This window comes from Setaria viridis, chromosome 5, assembly GCF_005286985.2.
Source record: "Setaria viridis chromosome 5, Setaria_viridis_v4.0, whole genome shotgun sequence".
Classification (NCBI taxonomy): Eukaryota; Viridiplantae; Streptophyta; class Magnoliopsida; order Poales; family Poaceae; genus Setaria; species Setaria viridis.
The window spans coordinates 27,556,542-27,571,743 of NC_048267.2; the positions used below are offsets into that span (position 1 = coordinate 27,556,542).

General features: G+C 49.0%; 3 protein-coding genes and 1 long non-coding RNA gene across 4 annotated transcripts; 3 read left to right on the forward strand and 1 right to left on the reverse strand.

Annotated features, from left to right (window-relative positions):
- Positions 1–1,649: 1,649 nt before the first annotated feature.
- Positions 1,650–4,972, forward strand: LOC117854758 (uncharacterized). The gene is made up of 5 exons (XM_034736999.2): positions 1,650–2,536; positions 2,631–2,683; positions 3,615–3,775; positions 3,848–3,996; positions 4,095–4,972. The coding sequence occupies exons 1-5, from the start codon at positions 1,774–1,776 to the stop codon at positions 4,538–4,540; spliced, it is 1,572 nt and encodes a 523-aa protein (XP_034592890.1). The 5' UTR covers positions 1,650–1,773; the 3' UTR covers positions 4,541–4,972.
- Positions 4,973–7,537: 2,565 nt separating this feature from the next.
- Positions 7,538–9,137, reverse strand: LOC117854759 (thiamine phosphate phosphatase-like protein). Its single transcript, XM_034737000.2, has 4 exons — positions 8,985–9,137; positions 8,743–8,864; positions 8,434–8,635; positions 7,538–8,112 (listed from the first exon to the last, which is right to left on the reverse strand). The coding sequence occupies exons 1-4, from the start codon at positions 9,135–9,137 to the stop codon at positions 7,756–7,758; spliced, it is 834 nt and encodes a 277-aa protein (XP_034592891.1). The 3' UTR covers positions 7,538–7,755.
- Positions 7,982–9,585, forward strand: LOC140222715 (uncharacterized). Its single transcript, XR_011898161.1, has 2 exons — positions 7,982–8,121; positions 8,451–9,585. It is a non-coding gene; the product is annotated as an uncharacterized lncRNA (long non-coding RNA).
- Positions 9,586–12,705: 3,120 nt separating this feature from the next.
- On the forward strand, positions 12,706–13,829 carry LOC117858968 (chlorophyll a-b binding protein 2, chloroplastic). The gene has a single exon (XM_034742131.2). It carries the CDS (start codon positions 12,783–12,785, stop codon positions 13,578–13,580), a length of 798 nt encoding a protein of 265 aa, XP_034598022.1. The 5' UTR covers positions 12,706–12,782; the 3' UTR covers positions 13,581–13,829.
- The last annotated feature ends 1,373 nt before the right edge of the window (positions 13,830–15,202 follow it).

Sequence of the window (15,202 nt, forward strand, 5' to 3'; positions counted from 1 at the left end):
TATGAGTTTTGAATCACTTGATTTGATTGGTGTTGATCGGAAATCGAGGATAAGGATGTGAGTTTGTTTCACTCAATTCAATTGGTACGGTCCCTATGATCCCTTGACCAAAAAGGATAAACCCTTATAGACTACGATATGTTGGTCAATGTTGAGGCATATTCCTTAGTGTATACGAAATACTTTGGATATATGTTACCATGACACGGGAACATGATGGGCTTTCTACAGTACCTCTTCCAAGAAGTTGTGGTTGAAATAGATGAGTCATTAAGAATGATCCTCTTCTTCCAACTACTCCTTCCTCACATGTCTCGAGGAGAATTCAGAAGAAAGCATGGTAAGGGAATCTGGGGGTAGGATTCGCACGAGGTGCTCTTTCCCCAAGATTCCTGCTGTTCAAGAGAGAGGTATGTTCAACAGAATTTTAGATATAGTCGAGATGAAAGCTCGAACTCTGCTGATGAAAGACCTTGGTTGCTCGATGCGCTCTCCTCCTAACGGGGCATCATTCTGCAGATCGACTGGGGGAGTAGTCTCTCGGATGCGCTCTAGGATTTCCTTCCCTTCCATCAAATCCTTAAGCAAGAACGAGCCTTCGGAGAGGGCGTCAAGCTGCAGGCCAGCGTCCATGGATAATCCTAACCGAAAGTGTTGAAGCAACACATGCTCAGGTATGGACAAGACTGGGCACATATGCGTAAGAGCAGAGAAACGAACCCATGCTGCGCCTAGCGATTCCTGCTCTTGCTGCTTGAAGCGGAGGACCTTAACTCACAAAGAAGCGATGCGAGATAGAGGAAAGAGGGAGAAGCTAAATCTTGCCCTCAGCTCTTCCCAATTATCGATCACACTCTCCTCTAGGCGAAGGTACCACTTTCTCTCTCCCCCTGAGAGAGAGAACGGGAAAAGCTTCCTCTTGAGAGTGTCCTGTGTCATGGGGCAGCCGCGGAGGAGCTGCGCCGCCGGCCATGGGGCAGGCGGCTGCGAGAGGGCGCCGGGCGGACGGAGGGTAGGCCAGCGGTGGGCAGGCGGCGGCGGGGACGGGCGGACAGTGGCGGCGTCGGGCGAGCGCGAGAAACGGAGCGCGACGCCATCCAACTAGGTCAAGACGGCCCCTTCATTTTGGGAGGACCGGATGAACCCAGATATTGGGGGAATATTCCCCATATGGGATGAACCCAACCCACTTCTTCTCCAACCAAATATGGGTCGAAGTGGGTCGGCTCCAACCCAACCCACTTCGACCCCAGAACCAAACACACGGTTAAACTTGGTCTGTATCTGTACACCCAATCACCATCTCCGAGCAAACCATGCAACCAAACTAGCTGGTGCTGCATACGCAGGGCCTCCACATGGGGCCTCGTTCTCGAGACTGGCTCGGTAGGAAAGGCAACCCAATCAGGCTTGAACCCGACACAGGCACAACCCAACCAGTATCGCCCAATTCAGTGTGATAGATTTAGCCCATTTTAAACTAGGCCTAAAACCCATCTGAAGCCCAACCCAACCGAACCAGCCATCTCCCACAGCTCCTCTTCACTCACTGACCACAGGGCTCCATCAGTCAGTGTCACCCCGCCCGCCCCCTCCCGTCTTCAAAAACCACCACGGCCGCAACTCCCAAGCCCCCACCCTCGACCATTTTGAACCCAAACCCCTCCCCTCCCCTCGGCCTCCCCGAAACCCCCACTTCTCTCGAACCTAGGGTTAGGGTTTCGTCACTCCCGCCCCCGATTTGAACCAATTCGCCTCGCCCCCCGCCGCGCCATGGCCGCCGGCCCCCTCGTGGTGGACTTCCCCTCCATGGGAGCCGCCCTCTGCTTCAACAGCCTCGAGTCCCTCCTCCGCGACTCCGCCTCGGGCTTCCTTGCCGCCGTCTCCGCCGCCCCGGCCCCCGGCGCCGCCGACCTCACCAACTTCCACCGCGTCTTCTCCCGGGTCCTCAGCGGCTACCCGGACCCGCCGCTCGAGGCCATCTGGTTCTTCTCCGCGCTCTCCTTCCACGACAGCCCCGGCGACCTCCGCTCCCTGCTCCAGCTCCTCTCCGCCTTCACCGCCTCCTCGCCCGGTGCCGCCAAGCCGCTCGCGCTGCTGGCCCCCGTCATCTCCGAGCTCTTCCACTCCGACAAGACGCGCAGGGAGACCGAGGCCCTCGTCGAGGCCGTGCTCAGCTACATCAGCATCTGCAGCAGCCGCCCCGCCGCCTCCGCTGATGGGGCCAGCGCCGACGCAGGGAGACTGCTGCCTGCCTTTGGGGAGCTCGTCAAGGTGTGGAGCGTGCGCCACTCGATGGACAGATGCCCGTTCCAGGTGCTGTTCCCACTCGCTGGAGAGGAGGCCAGGCGAGAGCTCATGAAGGAAGGCTGCAGCGTTGAGTACCTTGCTGGGGTGGTGGTGGCTGAGGCGTTCCTGCTCAGGCTCTGCCTCAAGGTGCAGAATGGAACAGGGGTACCTCGTGCTGAGCTGCAGAAGGAGCTCAAGATGTGGGCAGTCAGCTCCATCCCGGTCTTCCAGAACCAGCATTTCTTCGGTGAGTGGATGATGACTATGTTCTTATTGCTCCTTTTATAATCAGCTGTAGTGACTTAACATTATGTTGGTGTCCTTGCTCATGGATCTAATAGGGGTCCTGCTGAACATGCTCTTGAACTCTCCGCTGCCTGTTTACTCACTACTGGTAAGTTTTTCTTTACTAATGACTAATGAACAATTGAGGATGTTATGTTTGTAGCTGATGTCTTAGCAAGCTAGTATTATCATGATTTGGCTACTTATTAAGAAAGTTATAAGTACTAATTAAGCATTCAACAATACATATGTGGTAGTTGTATGGACCATAAGAAACAATGCAAATAGCTTAGTAAACTCATTTCATGAATTAAGAAACATGAGTCATTATCATGCTTTTTCATTACTGGTTCTGTAAACTAGTGGATTACCTTTGTCAGATAAGAACTCTGCAACTTGTTGCCTTGTACTTCAATTGTGCTTGGACTCAGGGGTCTTTCTTAATTTGTGGAAACTAAAGAGGAGAGCAGAACAGTATATGAGTATTATGTTTCACAAAAGCTGGTGTTAGTATAACATTTTGCTCTCAACATCGCATGGAGCGTGACTTGGGATGGAGTTGTATCTCATCTTTGTGATCTGCACAGGTTGAAGTCTGATCTGCGGTTCATCTTAGTATGCCCTTTTGTTTCAGTTCATTATTATGCTACTTTGTGTGTACCTGGCAAACTAGGGTTTGTACGCCCAATTATCCTTGGTTGTAGTGTTCATTATCACAAGCCATGTTAGTTCTCTACTTGAATTTGGTCACTGTGAGTTATCTTTTGCATAATGTTGTCAGACTGGTTGAATTTTTGTACTCTATTATATAGGTTCCCTGAGTAGTTGATTACTTTTTTTTACTGTTTAGAATCTAAAAGTATCATTCAGATAGCAGACTAGGGATTCTACCTGTATTGACAGTGAGTTTGGTGTCAGTTCTATTAATACAATAATACGCAGTTCTCCTGCGTGTTCGAGAAAAAAAGTTTGTTGTCAGTTGCCCTATCAGGTTTCTTGAGTCATCTAATTTGTGTTGCACTTGCTTTCTGGTTACTCAGAGTGCTGATGATGAAATCTTGGTGAGAGATGCCATTTATGATGCTCTGATCTTGGTGGATTATTCTTTCATTAACAATGTTTCTGGAGTTGATCAAGCTGACCTCTTGCCTATATATTTGTCAAGATTGATTATCACTCTTGATGCGGTTAATGATGCCAGGTGATAAAGAGTTACTATAACCAAAAATTAGCAGGTGTTGGAAACATCTTCTCATTTCATTTCTTCTGATAGGAGGAAAGGTGATCAAGGGAGAGCAATGTCGTTTGTCAACGCCTTCTCAATCTCGAATGTTCCCAATTACCTCATCAAGTGGGCTACTTGTAAAGCTGGATTTGGTGCAGTCAGCAAACCAATTGCCAATACTCCCCAAGCTCTTCTCAGTATGTGCAGATATGAGATGACCTCATTGATTTTCAATTATCAAGTCTTGTGAGGTGATTACTCAAGTAGAACTGAACTGTATAATTTCTTTTTGCAGAGTGGCTTGTTGACCTTGAAGATAAGGGGCTCAAAGTGTTTGGAGATAACAGTTCTTGGATTAAGGGGAGGCTTATTTATGATGAAGTCAAGAATGGCTTTGGGAACAGGATGATTCATTCAGGCGCGGACCTTTTCTTCATTGATAAGCAGAGTGGTGAGGAGGTTATGGACACCACCAAAGGCAGTGAGGATGAAGATGCTGTGGAGATGGAGACCACAGGTAATGCGTTTATGGCTGCTGCTCAGTCAATGAAGGTGGAGACTAATGGCATACGAAAGAGGAAGGGCTGCGGAAATGAAGATGCAGCAGCTGTGAAGTTTGTGAAGTACAAGGTAGAAGACGGCTCGGTTAAAGACTACTTCCTGTCAGCAAACAACGGCATGAGCAGTGGTAGTGAAGTGGAGAACCCACAGTCCGATGATGAGATGGAAGAATCAGACTGATGATGAAATGAGATCACCTGCTAATGCTTACTTGGGAGAGTTGCTTTAGAGAGTTTCTTGGACAAGTGCCTCTTCAGAGCCTGGACCATGTTGTTTCGGATGCCGCTTCTTAATGATGTCGTGCAGTACCCTGTTTAGTTTCCTGCTTGGTCATGATGGGCGGGAGTCGGGGTTTCTAGGATAATAATCAGCAACAGAGGGTCCGTCTCCGGATAGGCTTTCGGATATATAGTAGTAACTGTTAGCTGACCTGAGTACTTGACATGGCGCATGATGTGTGCTATATGCTATATCGTGTTCTTTGCTGTAAGGCTATAAGCTATAGAGACTTCAAAATGTAGATTTGCTTCAAGTACTTCTGTATTAGATGAGTAAATTAATGTTATCCCACGGAACCAGTTGGAACTAATGGAATCTTGATGCTTTCCTGTATATCGTGGCTTTATGTGCTGTGTAATGCGAAATCCGAATGAGCCAGTTTGAAGTTCATCCCCTTTGTTCGCGACATGTACACTAGCTGGGTCAATTTGCGTACGGTCGTTGTTTCGTGTGCAAAACTGAGAGCAACTGAGCGAGTACCGTAGGCTCGCTGCTGGTGGAACCGGATTTCTTCGTTTACGTCTCCTAGCAGCAGAGGCGTTCCCTTCGAAGGGCCCTTTCTCTGTGGACGCGCATTTTTTACGGGCTCTCAGCTCTGGTGGTGTCTCTGCCTCTCTGCCTGGTAGTCTGGCGCATCGTTGTCGTTTCCGTGTTTGCAGCGACCAAATCCATGGCTTCTCCGTTCCCCTCCCTCTCTCCGTCTCTCGCTCCTTGTCCACAATCCACTTCCCGCCACCGCCGCCGGCCTCCCTCAACGCCCGCTGCTTCCTCTCAGTGGACTCCTCCCCATCGACCCACGCCGATGCACGCCGGAGCGCCGATTCCCACGCCCGCGCCCACGCCCACGCGTAGGAGCTCCGGCTTTCTGGGCCCCGCGGGCGCAGCAGGTCTGCGCTACCCGCCGCGCGCTCCGCCACTTCCATCAGGGCCGCTGCACAGCCTGACACGACTCACTGCTCGACATCTGCTGCCACTGCGGCCGCCTGGACGATGCCTGGAGGCCGTTCGATGGAGTGCCGCACAGGAAAGAAAGGCACACATGCATGACCCAACGGGTTTGCGCCTGCAACGGCAATCGAGGTCTGTACGGTGGTGCTTGGCCTGAGACTTTACGAGGCAGGTGCATGCTCATGTGGTATATCTGCAGCAGGATTTCGCATGGCTCGTGTCGCGTGTTCGTTCCTCCTTGGTCAAGGCTTGCGTGACCTGTGGGGAATGGGGAAGGGGACGTGGGGTGCCTTGCCCATGCGAACTGATGTCTCATGGAATTCCCTGCTCAGCGGGGCTGGGAAGTGATGCTGTTGGGAATTAACTGCTTGATTGGAACACAGCATGGTCAGAGTCATGCTGGAAAGGGACGGTCAATAGAGCATGCTCGTGCTCGTTTTCAAGAAGCATGTCGAATCTGGCGATGAGATAAGCAATTACTAATTACCTACTATTATGAAGACCATAGGGTTGCATGAAACTCAGGTTCTTCCTGCTTTGGTGATCAGGAGAGGTGCTGAAGTGATGCTCTTGTGAATAGTTGCTTTGATGTGAAAGTTGATGTTGTTCTAGGTGCAGCACTCTTGACCTTATGCATAGTTGCAGATTGACATTTTCTTGGAACACACTTATCTCAGGATTTTATATTGGAAGGTACTGTGAGGAAGGTTTGAAGAGTTTCAAGCAGGTGATTTCTAAAGTTTTTTCAACTAACAGATACAAATACAATTATTTAGGCATTTTTAGTTGTACTAGCTTGATGGATTTAAGATGCAGAGACAAGGTTCATGTATGTGTTCTGAAAAGTGGATTGCAAAGAGATACTTTAGTTTTTGAGAATGCTTGTTGACATTCATGCACAATCTGGGTGCCTGAAAGTCAACTATTGGTATTTGATGGACCGAAAGAAACAGACGTGTTTTCATGGACAGTGATACTTTCAGGGTATGTTAGAGTTGATGAATGTACGAGGTAATAGAATGCTTCCGTTCAATGTTGCAAGGAAACAAAAGGCCTCATCACACCAGTAATCTCCTGAAGTGTTGCTCTGATTTGGCTATTGGCATCCTTAGGCTGCATGCTCCAACTATATTAATAGGCAATCAAAATCGTTTGGAAGAATTTGAATATTCCAATGCTCTAGTTGACATGGGAAGTGTGAGAACGTAACAGATGCCGAGATGCTATTTCTATGAGTCAACATATGATGAAGTTGCATGGAATGTGACCATCTGTGGACTGTGGTTGCTCTAACTTCTAAGTTCTAACCGTGGTCATGCATGCAAGGCACTGGAAACTTTCCAACAGTTGATAGATGGCAGGAAGAGGCCCAATATGATCTAATTTCTAGGTTTTCTGTCAGCTTGTAGTTCTGCAGGCTATTTGATGAAACGAGGAACTACTTTATACAGTTGACTAATAGTAGTGTCTACAGATTACCGTTACAACGGAACTCTGCTTTTATGGTTGATATTCTGGTGAAGGCTGGAGAACTTCATGAGGCCAAATCTCAGATGCCATTGATCCCAGATGCATCCATATGGAGGAAAACTACAGGAGCTTGCTAAAACTGCTAGGTCATGGGAACAAAGAAGGAACGAAGGCGTAGCTGGATTAAAATTAGTGGTTGTATTATTGATGTGTTTCCACCAGTTCAGCCATTCCTTTTATTCCTGCAATCTAAAATGCTACTAGTGGGCTCTTAATAGTGTCCACACAGACAAGATCAGACCAGAAGCAAGTTCAACATATTTGTAATTCTGCGTACCGATGAACAGAAACAGTAAGGGTAAACTCCTGAACTTCCTATTTGTAGCATATATAGTCCTTGTTACTCTCTTCACTATTTTACCAGATTTATTCTAGAAGCTTAACATACTGAATTTCAGCTCTGGAAACTTGGATACATAGTTCCCTGCTTCACTAGCAATGCGGTGTTGATTAATATTTTTTGATATCATGCTACAGTTTATTGAGTGATGGCACACAGATTATCCATCTACTAAATCGCTGCATTTTGAATGCAGACTGAGGACTTCTATCAAGACTTGAGGACTTCTATCAATGGAGGCATACAGAAATGATCAGGCACTCAGGCCTCTACTTGCAAACTAAGAATCAATCACTGATCAGTGCGGCACACGGAGGGCCTGATGGTGGCCTACTTCAGTGGATGTTGGTTTGCTCATCTCGCATTTGCTGCAGTCAAATGGGGACACTTGTGCAGGTGGGGTGATCATCCTGTTGACCAACTCAAGTAGAATCTTTTCCAGTTCCTCGCCGCTATTCCATGGATGAACTTCAGCCTTGAGAAGGTGCTTGTTGCTACAGATGAGGTTCCACAGGGGGTAGTTCTCCTTTGGCATAACATAGTCCCCTTCACCCAGCTTGAGGGAGGGGCAGTAATCTCCCTTCCCATCACCAATGTATATGAAATGCTGGTCCTTGGTGCTGGCTATTGCCTGGATCTTCTCGATTATCTTGCCCTGCATATGGTAAGCAATCTCTTAGTTTACACTGAACATCATTGATTATTGTTGTTTACACATCTTGATATGGAGAATATACAGAGGTTTTAGGAGAAAGAAAATTACTAAGTTGTCGAGCAAATATTCTGCCTAAAATTCAGAGATTCAGATTGCAGAGCGCATCATTATCTTACAGTAAATAATATCGTAGCGATTCATTTTTGGATAGATCTTGCTTCTTTCTTTTGTCTGCACCCGCCACTGGCCACGTGCGGTGAGTGAAGGATTGGAAATCTGACATTGAATACCAGAACTGATCCACCGTCCTACTGTCCATACCTTGCACATGTTGTCAGGGCAGAGGCTGCACCCATGTGGCGTGCTCGCAGAGTCGTGGAACGGCGAGATCCTGAGCCTGCCGTCGGCGTCGATGCGCGCCGGGTTGGTGCTGATCTCGGAGAAGCAGCCGAGCACGCCGTGGTGCGCCAGGACGGTCTCGATGAAGAAGGTGTTGGCGTCGCTGACCACCTTCAGGTCACACCTGCAGCCGGAGCAGCATCGCCAAAGATCGATCAATCCCAAATGCAAATGCTACAGTCAAACCAAGAACTCATGGGCATGGCCGCATGGGGCGGCAGGGCGGCGTACCCTAACGACGCCGCCGTCTTGATCGCGGAGATGACGTGCGCGTCGAGCGGCGCGCTCCTGAGGCAGTCGCGGATGTCTTCCACCGTCTTCCCCCGCGCGTGCAGCTCCGCCATCATCCTGTCCTGGAGAAAGTGCAGAAGGAGAAGCAGAGCAAGCAGAGGCAGCGGGCATCATCATTCGTTTGCCCGATCGATGCGGAGATTATCAGATGATGAAGTCAGGAGACGTCTCTTGGGCGTTACCATGAGAGGGTTCCAGCGCATGGTGGGGCGCAGGCGCTGGAAGGCGTCGGCGGTGCCGAGCTTGGTGACGACCCAGTCGTCGCTGTCCCAGTCGATGATGGTGCGGTCGAAGTCAAACACCACCACCACGCCGGGGGCAGGCGCGGACGCCATCGGCGGTGGGCGGCGGATGGACGGATGGTGAATGGAGGACAAGCTCTCCCGGTTCTCCGGTGGGACGCGTCTTCTACTTCGCGCCGTGGGCGGCCGGTTGGGTGGCGCTGTCTCCAGGGTCATCTCGTCTGGTTTATATAGCCAGCCAGCCAGCCATCTGGCGCGTCGCTGACTTGTTGGGGTTTGCGCGTCGTCGCCATCGCCACATGTGACGCCTTTTGGTTTTGCGTCTCCAATTTTGCGCCGTAACTTTCCGCTGTTGCCTTGTGTTTGCTCTTTTCTTTCTTTTTCCTTTTTTTTCAGATCTTTTATGGAATTGGAATTAGATTTAACTTTATTAGAAAATCACAGGCACAGCTAAATTGCTTGCCAAACAAAACAACCTGTTACAAAATTCCGAGGAATGATCCAGCCACATCTGATGAGGGGCATCCCCAGCTAGCTAAAAGCTAGAACCATGGTTCATTGTTTTGGTGACACATCTGCCATCGAATCTCAATTGTAATCTCCAGAACCTTAGCTTCGATGTTTTCTTGATCCGGTTGGTTCGCCATCTAAAGAATTTCTTCTCTTCCTCTGTCAACTCCTGATCGAGATCTCTATCGTTGCCTTCCCCTTCCTGCTGCCGTTTCATGCATATCCATTTCTCGACCAAATGTATCTCCATTACGCTTACGCATGCAAGCGACCGTTGTTGCCCAAATTCGTAACAGCTACTCAAGTCCTCCCGCCGCCATGATTCTTATTTCCTTTTGTTTTTTTACATTTATTATAGCATACGATCCAGTTCCATGTACACACGGGCTATATTACAATTAAAATTAGAGCAAATTCTTAGCTTTTCTCTCTGAAAATTCCTACTACCTGAAAAAAAAAACTGTGTTTTCACAGATTGTAAACGCACATTGTGCCGTGTGGTATCACAACGTATCAGGGCTTGACACAAATGCTACCACCGAGCAAGACTCGTATCAGTAACAACTGGTAACGATGAATCAATGATGGCGGAGAGTAACAAATCGTCGCACCACTCCGTGGAAGAGCAATGATTGCTGGGAGGGTGGGAGACTGGGAGTAGTGGCATCTTGTTCTTGAGCATTGCAGGCCTGCTAGTTGCATCACGCGTCACCCGCACTTGTGCGCCTTGCCGGCAGGCGACAGCCATCTTGATCTCGCAGCCGAGCCGTTCACTGCTTTCCGTCCGTCTCCAGGCACACCAAACCGTCCATGGATCCTTCTGCGTTCTGACGGCCGGAAAGCAAACCCGGAAAAGCCAAGAATCCACGAGTTGATCTGTGCTTATCGGATAATTGCAGGCTATAATAACATGTGTATGGTTGCCATGCAATGTCTTCTTCGACTTTTGGTTCACAAGAATAATGGGGATTGATAGATTGATGGGTGGGTGGACGTCAAGGTAGGCTGAGCTCGTGAAGGAACTGTGTGCTAGCTCTGGAAGAGTGGCCGGTAAGATAGCATATAGCACAACACCATACAAATCTCCACGCTCCCTTTTGTTATTTTTGTTGTCACGTAGCTGCGTGTCTCGTTGACAAGATATAAAGTAGTAGGATATCAAAAGCAAAGAACCCTCCAAGCTTATCTTTTGATTAAAAAAATAGTTAAGGTGTCAATGGTACAATTATTTGGAATATTAAATTTTGATCCAGAATTTGGAATATTAAACAAAAGACGTGCATGCATATATTGTAGTATCTCCTGCTTTGGAGTACATTTCTACAGATGGAGGCAAAAGGAGCAATGATCATGTATGAATGATTGTCGTTGCATTTGCATACGTCTCCGTGCCTCCGTGGCTCATGTTTAGTGCGAGCATCTCCCAAGTTATAGCTTGCGGTTGCTAGCCGCGTGCGCTACCGCTACTGGAAAAAAGGTGACGACAACTTCGCCGGAAGCAGAAAAAAGGAGCAAAGGTGAGGGAAGCTGTGTTGAAATTATGCACTTGCACATGAGTTTGATACTATAAGATCTGCCGTTCTTTTTAGAAAAAGAAGGGTAATAAATTAGGACATGATTATTCGTAAACGTACGTTTGTCCCATTACCACGTAAGTAGGAAGGAATCTGTTCACAATTTTAGTTGGGACTTTGTCCTTCATTTCTCACGTATATGGTCATATAACATCCCTTCAACGATGCGTTTGACATGCTATGGAATGGAAGCGGTATAAAATTAGAGACAGAAGTTGGTGAGAAAATTAGAATGTGAGTTTGATTTTAGTATTAACTTTGTTGTGTGGCATGAGTTAGGAGTTAAGGCTGAGAGTTTAAGAGGAAATTTTCCACCGTTTGACGTAAAGGATTAGGAATGAGAGTCTAGGTCATTACTGTTTTGACCTTGCCCATGTTTTTTTACCTGTTTCCAACTGCAATAAGAAAGCAGCAGAGTTCTTCTCTAGCGTGAGTGCAGGGGCTACTTATAGTCTTTGTATATTGAAATGGCCAAACTGACGGTAACTCAAAAATGTGGTAAAAATTAGCTATCAACATAACCTAATTGGTGCCGAGACATAGACGGAAGGAGAAGTTTCATTATTATACCTTTTCTTTTTGGCAGTCATAAGAGAAGCTTAGTAAAAATAAACTTTGCGCCCTGAAAAAAAGAAGGCAACTTTGCGGCCCATCATCTCTATGGACCTTCTGGAATTCAGACCGTGATAGAAAGACGGGTTGGGCTGGACCGGACAGCTTGCACGAAGAGTTAACCCAGTTAGCAGCTACTTTTTTTTTTTGATGAAAAGCAGCCTACTTTATTTAGCTCCCCCCCCCCCATTGCAACTGACCGGTCCATGTATTAACGGACTCTATTGAGAAGTGTTGCCTAAGAACTTTGCCAATTGGCCCATGCAGCAATGGACTGTGTTGAGAAGTGTTATAAGAACTTTGCTGACTGGCCAGTTGTAGCTCCATCAGACCGCCACTACTGATCATAAATACCACAAAACTAATTTATAAATAGTGAAGTTAGAGAAAATTAAAGTGGAGGGTGCTCCTACCTTGTGGATGTATAGACTCGAACAATAGGGAATTGCAATTTTTCTATCATAATCATCGATTTTACAGTTTGGTCTGGGTGCATATGCACCCCTATGTAGCTTCGTCCTTGTCGTATGCCAATCTAAATGGCAAACTAAATAATTGAAAAATATAATCTAATTTATTTGTTGCTCTTATTCTAAAAAGATGACACGTAAAGCATTTGCGCTTTCAAAGTACAAGTCTGCGGAGAGCCACCCGTTGGGATCAAGATCAATCAACACCAACACTTCATTGATTACTTTCGGCAATTAGCAAGAAGCACGTGATAACAAAACCATGCCTATCTCCTTCTCATCCACTCCTTTTCCACAATGGCAAGTGGCAGTTCCTGATTAGTTCTGCCCATTCCTACATGGAACTCCCCAGGATTCTTGTGTGATAGGCCACTGGGGCCCTCCATGCGCCACGTCAGCTGCCAAGCCATCCCAGCAGGGACCATCCGGCCAATCCCAGCCCAGCAAAAGATGGCCTCCTATCCAATCCACATGTATAAAAGCAGAGCAGCTGCCTGTGTTCCGACACAACCATCACACCAGAACACAAACACAGAGCAGAGCATCACAGCAAGAGGAGTGATCTGATCGAGATGGCCGCCGCCACCATGGCTCTCACCTCCCGCGCGCTCGTCGGCAAGCCGGCGGCCAGCACCAAGGACGTGTTCGGCGAGGGCCGCATCACGATGCGCAAGACCGGTGGCGCCAAGCCGAAGCCCGCGGCGTCCGGCAGCCCGTGGTACGGGCCCGACCGCGTCCTGTACCTCGGCCCGCTCTCCGGCGAGCCCCCGAGCTACCTGACCGGCGAGTTCCCCGGTGACTACGGCTGGGACACCGCCGGGCTCTCGGCCGACCCCGAGACCTTCGCCAAGAACCGCGAGCTGGAGGTCATCCACTCCCGCTGGGCCATGCTCGGCGCGCTCGGCTGCGTCTTCCCCGAGCTGCTCGCCCGCAACGGCGTCAAGTTCGGCGAGGCCGTCTGGTTCAAGGCGGGTTCCCAGATCTTCAGCGAGGGCGGCCTTGACTACCTCGGCAACCCGAGCCTGATCCATGCGCAGAGCATCCTCGCCATCTGGGCCTGCCAGGTCGTGCTCATGGGCGCCGTCGAGGGGTACCGCATTGCCGGCGGCCCGCTCGGCGAGGTCGTCGACCCGCTCTACCCCGGCGGCAGCTTCGACCCGCTGGGGCTCGCCGACGACCCCGAGGCCTTCGCCGAGCTCAAGGTCAAGGAGCTCAAGAACGGCCGCCTCGCCATGTTCTCCATGTTCGGGTTCTTCGTGCAGGCCATCGTCACCGGCAAGGGGCCCCTGGAGAACCTCGCCGACCACCTCGCCGACCCCGTCAACAACAACGCCTGGGCCTACGCCACCAACTTCGTCCCCGGCAAGTGAATGAGCGAGGATGGGCATGGGTGGATGACGCGCACGGCGAGGTGAAGCGACCGGCCGGAGGTGGGGTCGCCGTAGACGTATGTATTCGTATGTACTGCAAACGTGTACGAGTATTTGTGAAGGAAGGAACCCTGGGACCACAGGTTGTTGTACCAGTAGTGTATTTGTACGCATGTTCTGGACCGGATCAATGAAATATGCACCTCGTTGTAAATAAATTTTATAATAAATATTTACATGATTTATTCACCGGTGTCGAGTCAAAGGCTCGAACCCGTGCCCGCCGTGTCCGTTGATAGCGAGGCGTTAGTGGTGACTTTGTCAATCTCGAAGATTTGTTGGCTCAGTTTTTTTGAGATGCTCATATGGGTAAGGTTGTGTGTGTTTATAGGGGTGCGTGCATGTACGTGAGCGTTTGCGTCTTTACCGTGTGATTCGAGAAAAAGTGTAGAGTTCTACGAGCACGTCGCCGGAACTGGGAGATGTATAGTTTTGCAGTTGCGCCGTTGCGGCAGCCGGATAGCAATTTTTTTTTGAACGAATGGGCACGAGACAGTGCCTATTTCATTGATAGAGTAGGTTATTACAGAAGTGTTTCAAAAGTTGTCACTCTTACACGATTACTCTCTAGATGAAAAACTCGCTAAAGCTTTGCCCCTGCTAATATCCATGTACCTGCTTCCTCCTTGATTTTGGCCAGCAGTGAGGGTGCTGCCATCTCTTGATGGTTGAAAATTCGCCTATTCCACTCCTTCCAGATTTCCCATATAACCAGCAGCGCCATGGAGCATATTCCCTTCCGAGGAGCTTCGGTCCTTGTAGTCATGTTCATCCACCATTCCCGGGCATTGTCGGTTGGGGGCCATTCTGAGGGTTGTATGTTTGGTTGCGACGTCCAAGTGGCCACTAGGCTCCATATTCGCTTAGTGTATCTGCACTCAGCCACTAAGTGGTGGGCCGTTCCTGTTGTATACGGCATAAGGGGCATGCAGGGGAGTGAGGCCATCCTCTTCGCGCAAGTCGATCGGCAGTCCATACGCGGTTTTGGAGGATCAGCCATGCGAAGAACTTGCACTTCGGGGGTGCCCAGCAGTACCATATTGTTTTGTAGTGTGGTGCATTAGTGGATCCCAGGAACTGCGCCTTGTATGCCGATGCCGCTGAATATTTTCCGTTGGACGTGAATTTCCATCGAATTGTGTCTTCCTGTTGTGGTTGCAGCTGCACCATTGTTGTTAGACGCCAGAGTGTTACAAATTTTTGGAGGTGCCGCGTTGTCAGTCCTCCGTGAATGTTTATGTCCGCCACCCAGCTATTGTCACATAAGGCTTCTGCTAGTTTTCTATTTTTCCCCTGGATAGGGCATATATGTTGGGCGCAATGTCCTTTGTCCTAGCTCCTTGCCCCCAGGCCGAATGCCAGAAGCTTGTTTTGCATCCATTACCCACTATGATCGTTGTGCAAGCCGCGAACAGGCGATGATTCGAGTCGTCATATGGTATCCCCGTTCCAATCCATGTTTTTTGCGGTGACTCCCATTTGTGCCAAATCCACCGCAATCTCAATGCTCTAGCGAACTTGTGGAGGTTTAGCACTCCTAACCCGCCATTTTCTTTTGGTAA